General features: G+C 38.2%; 1 protein-coding gene across 2 annotated transcripts in view; it reads right to left on the reverse strand.

Moving 5' to 3' along the window:
• GOPC (golgi associated PDZ and coiled-coil motif containing) overlaps positions 1-16,723 on the reverse strand; it is a 42,528-nt gene that overhangs the window by 17,029 nt on the left and 8,776 nt on the right. The window contains exons 2-3 of one of the 2 annotated variants that reach the window (XM_010353240.2): positions 3,182-3,346; positions 1,730-1,753 (exon numbers count right to left, since the gene is read on the reverse strand). In XM_010353240.2, coding sequence (XP_010351542.1) covers positions 1,730-1,753; positions 3,182-3,346 — 189 coding nt within the window. The remainder of the gene's footprint in view (positions 1-1,729; positions 1,754-3,181; positions 3,347-16,723) is intronic. The other variant, XM_010353241.2, reaches the window with a different exon arrangement.

Consider the following 16,723-nt stretch of genomic DNA (forward strand, 5'->3'; position numbering starts at 1 on the left):
TAAACACTGAAAACTTGCATTTATCCTGAGCAAAACTGCTTTTACAGAATCCACAAATCCTATGAAAACATGGTTACATTTGTTCATGATATGTGGAAGACATTATTCCCTATACCACCATGTCCCTTTTGTGAGGATGTAAATAAAAACCTACCTTAGCACCAGAAAAATTGTTTCTCTTGAGGAAATGATGAATAGTATTGTTTCTATTGTATGCACTGATTATTTTACATAATTATTTCCCTTTTTATTCTGGATATTGAGAAGCTAAGAAACAAATTTAAGCATATTTTCAGCAATTCATGGAATATATTTTGGTACTAATTTAACGTGTCTCCTTTGGTCTACTGTTTTGAACAACATCAAAATAGATATATTTGAATACTAGTCAATAAATACCATAATCCTAAAAAAAAAATTTACATACACACACACAAACACACACACACATACAAGCTAAAACTAACGACAACTACCAAATGCTAGATATATTTATCTCTTCTTTGATTAAAAATATTTGTTATATATATGACAAACATATGAAAGATTAGCAGACTCTTTCAATTTCTGGAAAAAAAGATTAGAACATAATTTCTAGATACTGGTTTTAAAGGATTTGAAAAACTCAATCTAGAATCCTCCTTTTAACATAATTTTGGAATTATTAAAATCTTTATTTCAGAACCTATGTCCTAAAAGGGCAAGTATCTGTTTCAAAAGAAACCAGTTTGGAGATATGAACAAAAATCTTTCTTTTGACATTTTAAAGTTGATGCAACTTTTAAAAAAGCATTCCTAGAAGACCAAGATTTCTTTGGCTTATGGGCTAAATAAACTTTACGTTGATGATTACCTACTTTCGATTACTTTAATGAGTTATTTATACTACATTAATGAAACATGGGAGACGTACTAAGCTACCACTGACTGGGGTTTTAATGATTTAAATCCCTAATGAATCTGACAAACTCTCAGGCCTCAAATTAACAGAGGTAAGCAAGAATAAGACTAAGAAAACTGAAGTTAACCATTTCTAGATTTCCAGAAAAAAAATTTTTTTGGTTCTTAGTTAACCTGTTTGTTACTAGGTAACACCCAAGGTGTTCATTTTACATTTAGATACCAAAGATTGTATCTTCAAAAGAGGTAAAGCCATAAGACAAATTGGAACTTGATTAGGTTGGGGTAATGTGAAAAATATTAAAAATGTATTGTTATTTTCAAAAATAACTTCTGTTAAAGCATTTCAAAATTCGATTGTTTCAAAGGCCACAAGATTATTCTCAAGACTCTTGAAAAGCCGTAACACATGCAGCAGATGAAGAAGAAACCAACATGCACATTCTTTTCTGGAAATAATTTCAAATAGAAACTTAAGGGGGTTAAAAACTAGACCTGCTTGATATATCTTCAATACCCTGAAGTGGGAAAACCAATGGCTCTTTGAAGTAGAGGTGTGAGCAAGTTACAAGGCTCAAAAATTGTCAAAAATTGACAGGCTCTGCAAATAATGGCTATAAATCACAAACAAAAGAAAAATGTTTAACAACATGCAGTGAGAAAAGAGCAATGGGCCATCCACTGAACTTTTCAGGTACTGGAACATTAAAAAATTGCCATCATTAATGCTATTTTCAAATACAATGAGTGACAACATATAATATGCAAATAAAACACTAAGAACACTTCAGCGTGACATATTAAAGCAAAACAGAAACAATATACTTACCAGCTCCTCCACAGAGGGGCCAGACTTCAGATATAAGAAAAAAGTTTTATAATTAGAAGAAGATCAAACAAATGATTTTATTTAGTGGTATAATCATTATAAGGAAAAACCCCACATGTTGAATATCATTTGGGTAAAGTTCATTAGAACAAATATATCTGCAATCTATAAACAACAGTAACTGTAATAGCATTAGATTAAAATTTTTTGTTTTATCAAAATTAGTCAGCATAACGAGTACAGTGTTCTTTTCACCATAGTCTTTCAAATTCTAATGTTAAAACTTCACGTAAATTATTTTCTAGAGAATTTTTAGGTTGTTTCTGAATGTTAATGTCAAATAGCTCGAAGAAGCAGTTATGAGCTTTTATTTCAGTTAAATAAAACCCTTTTAACACAGATTCACAGACTCTGAAAACTTAAGAGTTTAACTTAAAATTATTTTCATGAATTTTAACACATCAGTACTAGGCACTAATTAACCAAATGAAATTAACTGAAAACAAGTAAAACTTACAAATGTATTACTCTCAGCATATCATCAACATCATTTCATGTCCTGCCTCTGCCAAGCAATAGCGGTCTTATTTGTTGCTGTGTTCCACATAGGAACAAAATATCTGATATCTCTTACATGCTTAAAACATATGTGGTACACAGTGGCAGGAAAAATGCTTACAATATATTAAAAGAAAAGAATGTGCTACTGGCTGGTACCCAATTCCATTTTTCACTTCCTCCTTATTAACAGACTCCAGTTTTACTGTAAGTGGCCATATGACCAATAGAAGACTAACATGCAGCTGGGGATGGTCAATGAAATGCTGGCAAAAATTACTGAGAAAGATTTCATAATAAGTCATTTAAAGAAGGCTAACATAACGGAGAAGCATCTTTTTGCCCTTTCCTTAGATTAACCCTTCTTCCTGCCTGAAATGCAGACATGAAGAAATCCTGAGGATGGAAACCATGAGCTAAAAATGGCAGAGCACAGTGATGGAAGGAATCTGGATCTCTAATATCTGTGGAGCTGCCGTATCAACTCTAGACTGCCGGTCTCAGATTTCATTTCAGAGAAAAATAAGCACTATTCAAGAATAATCCCAGTGTTACTTGGGATTTCTGTTATATGCAGCTGAATTTAATCCAACTGATACAGTAGGGCAAAAAAAAAAAAAAATCTTCTATGCTATAATCACAAATATCTTTTAAACATATTTATACATGTATTTTAAATAGGAAAAATTCTATCAGTTGATTGTTGATATCACTGATTATTTATAGGTGATGAGATTGTAGATTATCATAACGATCATAAACTTTATATTTCTTATATTTTCTAAATTTCCCACAATGAGCACATACATTTGATAATTTAAAAGTCTCATTCAAAATTGTCCTCTCCACCCTGTAAAATACATGCAAGGGCATGTCACTCTCTAAACTACTTACCAATTTTGCCTTAATGGTACCAGAGTCAACACTTTGACCAGTTTTAGCATGAAGCTGAAGTTGAATAGAGTGCAGCTGTAAAAGCTGATCATGTACTTCTTTCTCCAAAACAACTTTCTCTGCTTGGGTTTCCGTCAGTTCAGATTTCAGATCCACCAACTGTGCCTTATAAAGAAAACAATAAAAGAAATTAAGGATGCTTAATTTTCTTTGACTAATAATTGTTATTCAAGAATGACAACAGAGAGACTACCTTTGAAATAAATACACGAACATTAGAATACTATTATCTAAGATACAAGACATCCATCTAAACTGACAGAAAATCAATAGTGTAAGTCAAGATATTTCAGTAGCAAAAGAAATCTATAAGCTATATCTTCTAATAACACAGAATGCTACTTCCATTTTACTTTGTTTACTTTAAGAAACCTTTTTACTGTTTCACCTTTATCTTCAAAGCTTATGAAAACACAAAACTATGAGGTGGTTCGCCATGTGGTAGAGACAACGTGTGCTGTGGTGGATCACTAACATTAACAGTATTACAGAAGATGCCAGTAAGTGAGTTGTGTTCTGTCTTCAATCCAACGAATACTAGCCCAAATCATCCCAATCATTATCTAGTAAAGTTATTTTAGGTGCTATCAACTTCTGAGACTACAGTAAGCCTGAAGATCAGAGTTAGCTGTTAAGTCTTCAGCTTTAGCATAGAGCAACTCATCAGGACCACCTACCAATTCAGTTTGAAGTTTTCATTTTTGCACAATTGATATATTGTTTTACAGTTGTGCACAGGATGTGTCCCTTGTGTTTTTGGTTTTCCCAGCTAGCTAGTAGATTAAAGATCAAGACATGCCTTTGTTTCCTACTCAACTCAACATAATTTTGCTAAGCATCTAAAGGCCCAGAACTATGCCAGCACAATGAGAAAAAAAATTGTAGATAATATTTTTAAAAATCAGAGATCATAATTTATGCCCTTGACAAGCTTTTGTATCCACTGGGTTGATAAATACACATATGTGGACCAACTAAAAAATGTGGCAAGTTATATATAGAGAGAGAACTGACCCAGTTCCATGGAATTCAAACTGAAGGAAGGATGAAGGATCCAATTCATGGATGAAGGATGGTCAATGCAGAGAATTTTATTGAGTGAATGGAAGTGGCTCTCAGCCCGAATTCACATTACCTCATTCTTCTTGGGCACCAGACAAGAATTTGGGACTCACTAAGTGCAGGTACCCAAAAAGGCTATCACACTGGCCCTCTGCCCTTACTGGCGGAGGGCAGCCGCCCCACAAAAGGCAAAAGGCCCAGTGAGCTGATAATACAGTTCTGTCCAGCAGAGCTAAGAGAACCTTGTAACATGCCCTCTGGGGCCTTGGGTCACAGGCACCCCAACCTGGATGCTGCCACAGGGCCTGCATGGAGTTTGTTCCTGCTGGTGCTAAAGCAGCTGGCCAGTTCCTACACCTGCTTGCCTACACACTCCCTTCCATGAGGGGTGGAGTGCAGCGGACCCAAGTGAACCAAGTTTGCTCCTGCCAATGCCAAAGCAGCCAACCAGTTCTCCCACTCGTTCGCTTGTGTGCTCCCTCCTGCCAGGGGTTGAGCGGGGCGGGCTGAGTAAACAGGGAACCCCTGTCGTGAGTACTGTGAAGGGGTCAAGAAAATATCCTGCATCAATATGAACTCCTTTATTGGGTATGAGTTACAAATACCTTCTCCCATCCTGTGGCTTCTTTTCACTTTATAAATGTGTATTTCAATGAACAGAGTGCTTAATTTTAATGCAGCTCATTATGTTAATAGTTTTCTCCCCAACAGTAAATGCTTTTTTGGCAAGAGTTCTACCTTATCTGGTATCAAGTTTGCAACTCCTAGTTTCATTTTATTTGCATTTACTCAGTATAATTTTGTCTGATCTCTTATTTTTAACCTTTCATCCTATTTGCCATGTTATGTTTGTATGTAACATAACACACATGTAAAGTCTTCATTGCTCTCTTTGGTGGCTTTAAAAATGTACTTTTTTTTTTAATCTTCTGGAAGCTCTGTATCTTTGTTCTAATGATTACTGTGATATTATATCCTAATTTCCTCTTTTGACTGTATTTTAAGGTATTATCTTTAAGATATTATCCCTTCTACAAGCAGTCATGAAATTAGCTAATTAACGTCTCACTTCCCTCACTCTTCTCAAACATTTAACAAAGTGTTACCCTTCAATTCCCAGCTAATAACTAAGAGTGATCATCAAGCTTATTTCACATTTTCAAAATACTCTTCTCCCATTTTGAGAATTGAAAACAAAATCTATATTGCAGTGCATATAGCATTCAATATTATTCCATCATCCTTAACTCCAATAGTCTTTGTTCTGCTATCAAATATATTCTATGCTCAGTACCAGACCTTTAACCAAAGCTACTCCAATGATTTCAGCTCATTCCCAGGAATAGATTTATCAGAAAGGTTTCTTTGGATTAGTGGGAAAACAACCACAACCTCAAAGTGTTTTTCCTATTCTCTCATTCCACAACAATCATCACAGAAACTTCTGTGACCAAATGTGGGGGATTTCACCCCACCAACAAACAAGCAATCAATTTTGCAGCAGACATCAGTTGGGTGTCCTCCAATTCAATTTTGACACTATCTACCTGGAGATACTGCCAGATCCCACAGATTGAGGGCTCTGTCCCACAAGACTGCCCCATTCTTTTCAGACACTAGTTGCAAGTCTATGCTTCCAGAAGACCTGACTGAATGGCTTCAAGTTGGAGTTCCCACATTTCCCTTTTTCGGTTCAATTAGTTTGCTGCAGCAGCTCACAGAACTCATGGAAGCACATTTACCATTTCATTATGAAGGATATTACAAAGGATACTGATAAAGAGATGCACAGAACAAGGACTGGGGTAAGGGACACGGAGCCTCCATGCCTTCCCTGGGGGCACCACCCTCCATGAACTTCCATGTGTTCATCTATCCAGAAGCTCTCTTTACCCTGTCCTTTTAGGTTTTTATGGAGGCTTCATTACACAGGTGATTTGGTTTGGATATCTGTCCCCTCCAAATCTCATGTTGAAATGTGATCTCCAATGTTAGAGATGGGGCCTGGTGAGAAGTGACTGGATGGATCATGGGGTAAATTCCTCATGAATGGTTTAGCACCATCCCCTTGGTGGTAACTGAATTCTCACTCAGTTCATGCAAGATCTAGTTGTTGGAAAGTCTGCAACCTCCCCCATCTCACTCTTGCTTCTTTTCTTGCATGTGATCCATCTGCTCCACCTTCGCCTTCCACTATGACTGCAGGCTCACTGAGGACCTCACCAGAAGATGCTAGCATCATGCTGCCTGTACAGCCTGCAAAACTGAGCCAATTAAAATTTTTATAAATTATCCCCATTTGATATTTCTTTATAGTGACACAAAAACAAATTAACACAAGAGGCATAACTGGTTAAAACACTGGCTACTGGTGATCAACTTAACTCTAAGCCTTCTTCACTCCCTGGAGGTTGGGCACCAAAATCAAAGTAATTATTTTATTCAGAGTTTCATATTAATCCACTTGCCTAAACTTTAATCCTCTACCTGTATTATTTTCTAAGAATACACAACAACTGCACAATTTTCATTTTAAATATAAGCAGGTTTTTTTTTAACTGTCTTATGGATAAATACTCCTATTATTTTACCTTAAGCACCCCTCAAAAGCCTCATGTTTTGAAGGAGGAGCAAACTAAGCCAAGAAATTTGTGAACATCAAGTTGCACAGCAGGAAAATTGGATCCAGCTCACTCACTACTTTTAGCATGCCATAGAGCTCTTTTGATAAAGTTTTAGAAGGTCCAAGTTAACAACCTAAAACATCTTTATTTTACACATGAAGAAACTGAGACCTAAGAGATTATGTGAGATGCCCCAAATTACAAATTGCATGGTATTAACACTCAGACCTCCTCCTGACATCCATTGTAATTCTGGCAATAATAAAAAAAAAAAAAATGGGGAAGATGTAGTCCATGAGCTCCAAATCAGAGCACATTCCCCAAATATCAGAACTAGACAAAGCTTTAACTAAACAGGAGATTCTGAACCCCATACACACACCCCATACTCCTACACATGCACACAGATAGGCACTGGTACTTGTGAGCATACACAGGCATGAATACACAGACATATCTGCAGGAATGCAAACAGGAACAGATCCAGGTACAGATATGCAAGCAAACAAAGCACACATTCCCCAAGTTGTTTAGGAATTATAAAGAAAATAATTGACTTCACATGGCAATTTAACTATAATGAACTACAGCACAAAAAGCTGCTGATAAAGATGTAAATATTATGTCACATCTACCTATAACTGCTTCTACACCTTTTGTTTTAAAGTATCTGTACAAAAAGTAATCACTTCACCTTTTAAATATCTGTATTCTCTTTATGTTTTAAAATGTAATTTAGGATGAAAGTACAGATTGGAATTTAAATCTCTAGCAATTATACCATTTAGTGCCAATATCCCAAATTTATCATAGACATCCATCTACTTTTCTCATATAGTCAAAAAAACAAAAATGTAAAAAATAAAAATCATATAGAGATGGCAGGATAACACTATAAAAAATACTAACATATTAGTTATTGAGTACTATATTAAATTTAATATAGTAAACTGAGCTTCCAATTAATAAGAGAATCTTTACAGATTATATAAATCCCCTTTTCTCATTAAAGGAAGCAAGCAATTCCATTTTATCTGGCAAAATTGTCTTTTTTCCTGAAACTAAACTTTTAAAAGAATACATCACAGAGACTTTTTTTTTTTTTTGAGATAGAATCTCATTTTGTCGCCCAGGCTGAAGTGCAGTGGTGTGATCTCGGCTCACTGCAAGCTCCGCCTCCCAGGTTCACGCCATTCTCCTGCCTCAGCCCCTGGAGTTAGCTGGGACTACAGGCGCCCGCCACCACGTCCAGCTAATTTTTTGTATTTTTAGTAGAGGCTGGGTTCACTGTGTTAGCCAGGATGGTCTCGATCTCCTGACCTCGTTATCTGCACACCTCAGTCTCCCAACGTGCTAGGAACAGAGATTCTTATATAAAAGATCCTAAGCTACCTGACAGACAACAGAGGCAGAACCATTCTTCATAAGACTTTTCTCTTGTGACAAAAGTCAAGAAGAAAATGTAACTAATGAAAGCCATTTTGATTCATTCCTTTTCTTGTACACCTTCAAAATAACATTTAATTTAACTCATTCATTTTATTATAAAAAAATCTCCCTCTATTTTTTCTCTCCTCTATGTGCTTGAGGTGGTCAAAATCACAGAAATCTAATGAGTCTTATTCTAAAACACAAGACTATGACCAAACAGAAAATATACTCAAAGGTCAAATTGAAAATCTCTGCCATCCTTCAAGACAGGAAATAATACTCCTCCTTACTTAAAGTCAGCTCTTGAACCAGTCATCTGGTCTATGAAAGTTCTGTGAGAAAGCTGTATCTGTTTACTCTCTATTTTCTATCCAACCATAATGACCACTAATTTCATCTGCCATTAGTTCTCCCCCAAAAGATACCATTCTACGGTCTAGACAAGCATATATAATCCTCATAACATACTCTGAGAGATGCACTTTTTATCCAGATATGACAACTGAAGTACGGAGAGGTTAGGTAACTTCACCATGGTCATTAAAAAGCCAGTAAACCAGGTGTACATAACTACTAGAGAAGCTAAGGCAGGAGGATCACTTGAACCCAGAGTTTGAGACCAGTCTGGGCAACACAGCAAAACCCCATTTCTTAAAATAACCAACCCTCCCCAAACTATATATATATATATATATATATGTATATGTGTATATATATAACTACAAATTGTAATGAGCTGTATGAAAGAAACTAAAAGAATTAGCAGAGTGGGAGTGTATGACTATTCTTCTGGGAAGAGTTTTGGTTATTACTAAAGCAGCAGGTCCCAAAGTCTATGGGACATTTTCAGGGGATCTGAAAGGTCAAAACTATTTTCATTACAATAAAACATTATTTGTCTTTTTCACTATGTTGACATACTGAAAGTACAAAAGTAATGATGAGTAAAATGTTGGGATTTTAGTACAAGTCAATACAGTGGCACCAAACTCCATCAGTAGTCATTGTAGTCTTTACTGCTATGCACTTGCAGTTTTTGTTGCTGTTGATGTTTTGTTTTAGTTTTTTTTTCGAGACAAGGTCTCACTGTGTTGTTTACGCTGGGCTGCAATGGCATGATCACAGCTCACTGGGGCCTTAGAACTCCTGAGTAGAAATAATCCTCCCACCTCAGCCTCCTGGGTAGCTAGGACTATAAGAGTACATGGTCATTTTTAAATTTTTTTGTAAAGATAGGTCTCGCTATGTTGCTCAGGCTAGTCTTGAACTCCTAGTCTAAAGCGATGTTCCCACCTTGGTCTCTGTATTAGTCTGCACTGCTATAAAGAAATACCTGGGACTGGGTAATTTATAAATACTATTATTTTAAACAAAAGAGGTTTAAATGGCTCATGGTTCCACAAGCTGTACAGGAAGCATGGCTGGGGAGGCTTCAGCAAACTTTTTTTTTTGAGACATTGTCTTGCTCTGTCACCCAGGCCAGGCTGCAGTGCAGTGGCATGATCTTGGCTCACTGCAACCTCCACTTCCTGGATTCAAGTGATTCTCCTGCCTCAGCCTCCTAAGTAGCTGGATTACCAGTGCCCGCCACCACACCCAGCTAATTTTTGTATTTTTAGGAGAGATGGGGTTTCACCATGTTGGCCAGACTGATTTTGAACTCCTGACCTCAAGTGATCTGCCTGCCTCAGCCTCCCAAAGTGCTGGATTACAGGCGTGAGTTATCCTCTATTAAGACAGGAATTAGGCCGGGCGCGGTGGCTCAAGCCTGTAATCCCAGCACTTTGGGAGGCCGAGACGGGCGGATCATGAGGTCAGGAGATCGAGACCATCCTGGCTAATACGGTGAAACCCCGTCTCTACTAAAAAATACAAAAAACTAGCCGGGCGACGAGGTGGGCGCCTGTAGTCCCAGCTACTCGGGAGGCTGAGACAGGAGAATGGCGTGAACCCGGGAGGCGGAGCTTGCAGTGAGCTGAGATCCCGCCACTGCACTCCAGCCTGGGCGGCAGAGCAAGACTCCGTCTCAAAAAAAAAAAAAAAAAAAAAAAAAGACAGGAATTAAAGGTTTGAAAAGATATAAAACAATGCTATTCTTCTAAAACATTTTTTGGTTTTAGAAAATATAATTACATTTTAATTTAAAATCATTTATATTAACATGTAATGAGTTTATTCTAGTTATTTTTAAATGATGTAATAAAGTTTTCTCAGTTTAATTTCCAATACAGTAAATTCTACATTTATACTTTTTTTATATTTTGCGTATTTATATATTTATACATATAACCCACATTTTTTTAAAAAAGAGCTCTTTGGGATTCTTAAAATTTGTAAGAATGCAAAGGGGTCCAGGAACCAAAAAGTTTGAGAACCTTGACTTAGACCTTCTGAAAAAAGGCTCATGTGGCTACACCATATAGAGTAGGGGTAGGCAATCTTTGGCTTCCCTGGGCCACACTGGGCGAATTGTCTTGGGCCACACACAAAATACATTAACACTAATGATAGCTGTGAGCTAAAATTAAAAAGAAAAAAACAAATCATGCAAAAAAAAGCTCATAATGTTTTAAGAAAGTTACGAATTTGTGTTGGGCTGCATTCAAAGCTGTCCTGGGCCACATGCAGCCCACAGGCTGTGGGTTGGACAAGCTTGATATAGAGTAAGAGGAAAGAATGGTAAGATACATCATAGGGGCTGGGCGCGGTGGCTCACACCTGTAATCCCAGCACTTTGGGAGGCCGAGGTGGGCGGATCACAAAGTCAGAAGATCAAGACTATCATGGCTAACATGGCGAAACCTCGTCTCTACTAAAAATACAAAAAATTAGCCGGGCGTGGTGGCGGGCGCCTGTAGTCCCAGCTACTCGGGAGACTGAGGCAGAAGAATGGCGTGAACCCGGGAGGCAGAGCTTGCAGTGAGCCGAGATTGTACCACTGCACTCCAGCCTGGGAGACAGAGTGAGACTCCATCTGAAAAAAAAAACAGTCTATCATAGGAGGGATACCCGAAGGTCAGATCATGCAGAGCCTGTCTGCCAAAATTAAGAGTTTGAATTTTATTCAAAAAGCAACTGATGAATTTATGTTTTTTAATTAATTAATTTATTTTTATTTATTGTTTTGAGATGGAGTTCCGCTCTTGTTGCCCAGGCTGGAGTGCAATGGTGTGATCTCGGCTCACTGCAACCTCCACCTCCTGGGTTCAAGTGATTCTTCTGCCTCGGCCTCCCCAGGAGCTGGGATTACAGGCATGTACCATCACGCCTGGCAAATGTTTTAATTTTAGTAGAGACGGGGTTCCACCATGTTGGTCAGGCTGGTCTCGAACTCTTGACCTCAGGTGATAACGCCCGCCTTGGCCTCCCAAAGTGCTGGGATTACAGGTGTGAGCCACTGCACCTGGCCCTAATTTTTTTTTTAAAAGGCAGTTATGTGTAATATGAGAGACAACATGAATGAACTGAGTTGGGGAGTGAAATGGAAACCAGTTGATAAATCTGACAAGTAATTTGCTGTAAACCTCAAATGAAGATCCAATCAATCAAAAATGTTTCCATTTTCATTTCAAAGCCCTCAGTTGTTCTATGATCAAACTGGAGATGGGGTGGGGAGGAGAATCAACCTACCCAATATTTTAGGAATATCACAAGTACTAAATCCATACTCAATATTCCTATTTAATGTTTAAAGTTATTTTCAATCAGTTTCAATTTTTTCCCAAAATAAGATACCATGAAATATTAACTCACAAATTATATGCTTGTGAATTACATGCCAGGGGAATAAATGAACCTGCAGATCAGTCTTTCAGCAATGGGGCAGGCACTGTACACATGAATATAGAGTCAACAAGACAGATACCATCCTAGCTCTTATGAAGCTTATATTACAGAATGATTGTGGGTGATCTTTGAAGATTTATAGCAGAACCCCGGATGTGTTTCAAAAAATTCATTCATTCAAATAAACATTGAGTACTCACTGTATACCACAATCTGGGGACAAAAAGATGAATAAGACATGGATTCTAGAAGTTCCCTGTCTATTAGGAAAAACTAAGAATATATTTCCAGGCTGGGCATGGTGGCTCACACCTACAGTCCCAGCACTTTGGGAGCCCAAGGCTGGTGGATTGCTTGAGCTTAGGAGATCGAGACCAGCCTGGCCAACATAGTGAGACCCTGTCTCTACAAAAATTACGAAGAATTAGCTGGGCATGGTGGTACATGGCTGTACTCCCAGCTACTCAGGAGGCTGAGGTCAGAGGATCACTTGAGCCAGGGAGGTCAAGGCTGCAGTAAGCCATGATCGTGTCACTACACTCCAGCCTGGGCAACAGAGTGAGACCCTGTTTCAAAAAAAAAAAAAAAAAAGATAAAAAGATTACATTTCCAATTGTGATGCAAAGTGTGGTAAGCACTATTTGAAAGACATGTGTGATGTACCAATTCAAAAAGAGGTAAGGGGAGGCAGTTAGAAAGAAGTTCCCTGAGCTTTGAATGGAGATCTGCTAATATAGGGAGTGGAAAGGGAAAGGTGAGATATGAAAACATCTGACAGGTGAGATAGGGAGTAACTAGATCAAAATGGCTGGTATTTAACACATCAGTTCCAAATTTCCCTTTTTTTTTTATTTTTATTGAGACGGAGTCTTACTCCATTGCCCAGGATGGAGTGCAGTGGCGCGATCCCAGCTCACTGCAACCTCCACCTCTCAGGTCCAAGCGATTATCCTGCCTCAGCCTCTCGAGTAGCTGGGATTACAGGCATGCGCCACCACACCCAGCAAATTTTGTATATTTAGTAGAGATGGGGTTTCACCACGTTAGCCAGGCTGATCTCAAACTCTCGACCTCAGGTGATCTGCCCACATCAGTCTCCCAAAGTGCTGGGATTACAGGCATGAGTCACGGCACCCAGCCTCAAATTTCTAATTTTAAAAAGGGGCCAAATACCAATTCTGTAATCCATGTATAAACCAATCTGATATCTATACCAAAGGAATTACTCAGCAACGTGTTTTGGGAGCACAGAAGCAAAAAATACAAAAAACAAACAAAAAGCTCCTAGAAACCAAAATAGGTTCACAAAAAGATAATGCTACCTTCTAAATCAGCTTCACAAAGCATTTGATTGTTCAAATTATTTCCCCTAAAACATGGTTCTGACCTTCAAACAGCTTACATTCTAGAGGTAGAAAGATGTGGTAACTGCTAATTATAGTACAATGTAACAAATCTAACAGTACAAGTAAGTTCAAGGGCTTAGTGCAGCCTCTGCCTATAAAGAGCAGAGAGGAGTAGAGTAAGGAAAGCCCTCACTGAGACGGTGATGTAAGTGGAGTCTTGAAAGATGAGTGGGTGTTTGATACTGTAGACAAAGGGTACAGGGAATACATTATACACTAAAGCCTATGTGAAAGTACAGGTGCCATAAAAGAGCAAGACCTATTTAGAGAACTGCAAATAGACCAGTTTTATTGAGGCAAAAGCAGTTTAGAAGGGGTGATAAGAGATAAGGAGAGACAGACAGGCACACTGATCACTGGGCCAAAGAAATTGAATTTTAGAGAGATACAGAAAGAAGAATGACAGAATCAGATTCATCTTTTTAAATACAAACTACTAATATGAATCACTCTAGAATGATCAGGCAACAAAAGGATGGTTTGGAGACTATGTTAGGAATATGCAAAAAGCATAAGGACCTTAATTATGCAGAATATCCTAATCTTATCTCCTTATCTTTCCCAGACCTGCTCCTCCTTTTCCTGTATTCCTTACCTCAGTAAATAGTAATGTATTAACTTTCTAGGGCTGTTATAAAAAATTAGCAAAAGACTGGGCACGGTGGCTCACGCCTGTAATCCTAGCACTTTGGGAGGTCAAGGCGGGAGGATCACTTGAAGTCAGGAGTTCGAGACGAGCCTGGCCAACATGGTGAAACCCTGTCTCTACTAAAAATATAAAAATAAGCCGGGCATGGTGGCTGGTGCCTGTAATCCCAGCTACTTGGGAGGCTGAGGCAGGAGGATTGCATGAACCCAGGAGGCAGAGGTTGCAGTGAGTCAAGATTGTGCCACTGCACTCCAGCCTGCGCAATAGAGTGAGACTCTGTCCTAAAAAAAAAAAAAAAAAAAAAAAAAAAATTACCACAAACGTGGTGGCTTAAAACAACAAAAATTTCTTATTTCACATTTCAGGATGCCACAAGTTTGAAAGAAGGTATTGACAGGGCTGGCTCTTTCTGGAGATCCCGTGCCTCTCTCCTAGCTTTTGGTGCTGTTGGCAATCACTGGCATCCCTTGGCTTGTAGATACATCACTCCAATCTCTGCTTCTATCATCACATAGCCTTCTTCTCTGTTTCTGTGTGTGGCCTTTTCTGTCTCCTATCAGCACACTTCCATTGGATTTAGGGCTCCCTCTAATCCACTACAATTTTATCTCCATCTTTACATAATTACACCTGCAAAGACCCTCTTTCTAAATAAGGTCACGTTCTGAGGTTTTGGGTGGATATGAATTGTGGAGGGATACGATTCAACCCACTACAGATCCTGATCAATACACTTCCCAAACAGAAATCTGGTGTTATCCTTAACCCTTTCTCTTATCTTCTGCATCTACATAATTATCAAATCCTGTCAATTCTCCTTCCTTAGTCTTCAATTTATCTCCTTTTCATAAGCCCCATTACCACTTTTCACTTCAATAACACACTTGTCTATAACAAACTCCTTTTCTATAACATTGAATGAATCTAGTTATTACTCTCAATACTGTGCCTGTACCTAAACTGATATGCATTGCTAAAGACAGTCACACAACAGTACAGCCCGGTTGCACCATACTTTATGATAACTAACCCCAAGCCGGTCCTCAACAATGCCTGGCAGTCCTGTTTCTCTGGCCAACTGGCTCTCCCACTCTTCCATAACTATTTCAAACCTCTTCTACTAGCCTCATGCTCTTACTCTCACCTACTTTCAGCAACTCACCTGGGCTCCTATTTTACAGAAAAAAAAAAAAAAAAAGCCATCAAACAAAAACTTCCACAACCTCCTACTGTCCACTCTCATTCTCTCTGCCTTCTAAGTAGCTGTTATTACAAAATCTTACTAATATTAATTATCCCACTCTTTTTCTATATTTCGCTTTTCTCTCAAGTAGATGCTTCTCACAGACTTATGTTTTTTTATTTAAAAACAAAATGAAAACAAAACCTCCCTTGTACTCTACACTCTCACTTCTTGCTATCTATTCAGCCACACTCACTCTTTCTGTCTGCTTTTCTCTCCACCTCATCCATCCCCCATCAGACATAAATATGTGTTTGTGCAGAGACTGATTTCTCTAGCTCCATAGCCTCAGGCCTCTTACTTAATCCCTCTAAAGTTGGAATAACCATACTAATAAATCTGTCTCACAGGACTGTCGTGAGAATTGGATGAATCAGTCTATGTAAAAGACTCAGAAGAGAGCTTGGCCCATAGTAATTGATCAATAAGGTTGGCAATATTGTTATTGCTAATAATCTAACACATTCATCTATCTATTCAGGCAACCAGCTGCACAAGATTGTCACTTGGATTTCTCCTGAACTCCCTCATCCCTCTATTGCAATCCATCTCTAGGTTTTTTTTTTATTTTTACCTCTCCAGTCACTCTTGTTCTGAATACTTTCCCCTACCTCCATTATCTTACTCCACACTATCATAATCTCACATAAACAGAAACCTTCTAAACAATTTTCTGCATTCACTCATGTCATTCTCCCCAACTTTCTTCATACCATAGCCAGAGCGAACTGTTCTAACTTCATATCCAAGGCTACAAACTGGTTTAAAAGCCTTCCCATGATTATGATAGAGCCCCAAATATTTTTGCATGGCCTATAAAGCCATGTAGAAACAGTCCCTCCCTGTCTGCTCAAACTTATCTTGCATCTTGCTTCTTTTGCCCTCTTCTCTTGTAACACATACCAACTGTCTCTCGAATCTTCAAATGCACTGTGCTCTTGCCCATCACAGGTGCTTTTCACTTCCCATTCCCTCTACAGCAATGTTGAATGGCATTCCTATTTCTTAGCTTAATTCATTCCTATTCACACATAATCCTTTTATGTCTTAGCTCAGTAACTTCCTCAGGGAAGCCTTCGCTGACATCCCAAAATAGGGTCTCATTACTCTTTATGTACCTTTCACAGTATTCATCAAAGTTGCAATTTCTCATTTACATGATTATTCTCCCAACAAATTCCTCCAATATAATCCAAACTCCATAAAAGCTATGACTGCAATCCTTTTTTGCTCTCCATTGTATCCCAAGTGCCCAATACAGCATCTGGCACATAATTCATG

The sequence above is a fragment of the Rhinopithecus roxellana genome, chromosome 4 (genome assembly GCF_007565055.1).
Source record: "Rhinopithecus roxellana isolate Shanxi Qingling chromosome 4, ASM756505v1, whole genome shotgun sequence".
Taxonomy (NCBI): Eukaryota; Metazoa; Chordata; class Mammalia; order Primates; family Cercopithecidae; genus Rhinopithecus; species Rhinopithecus roxellana.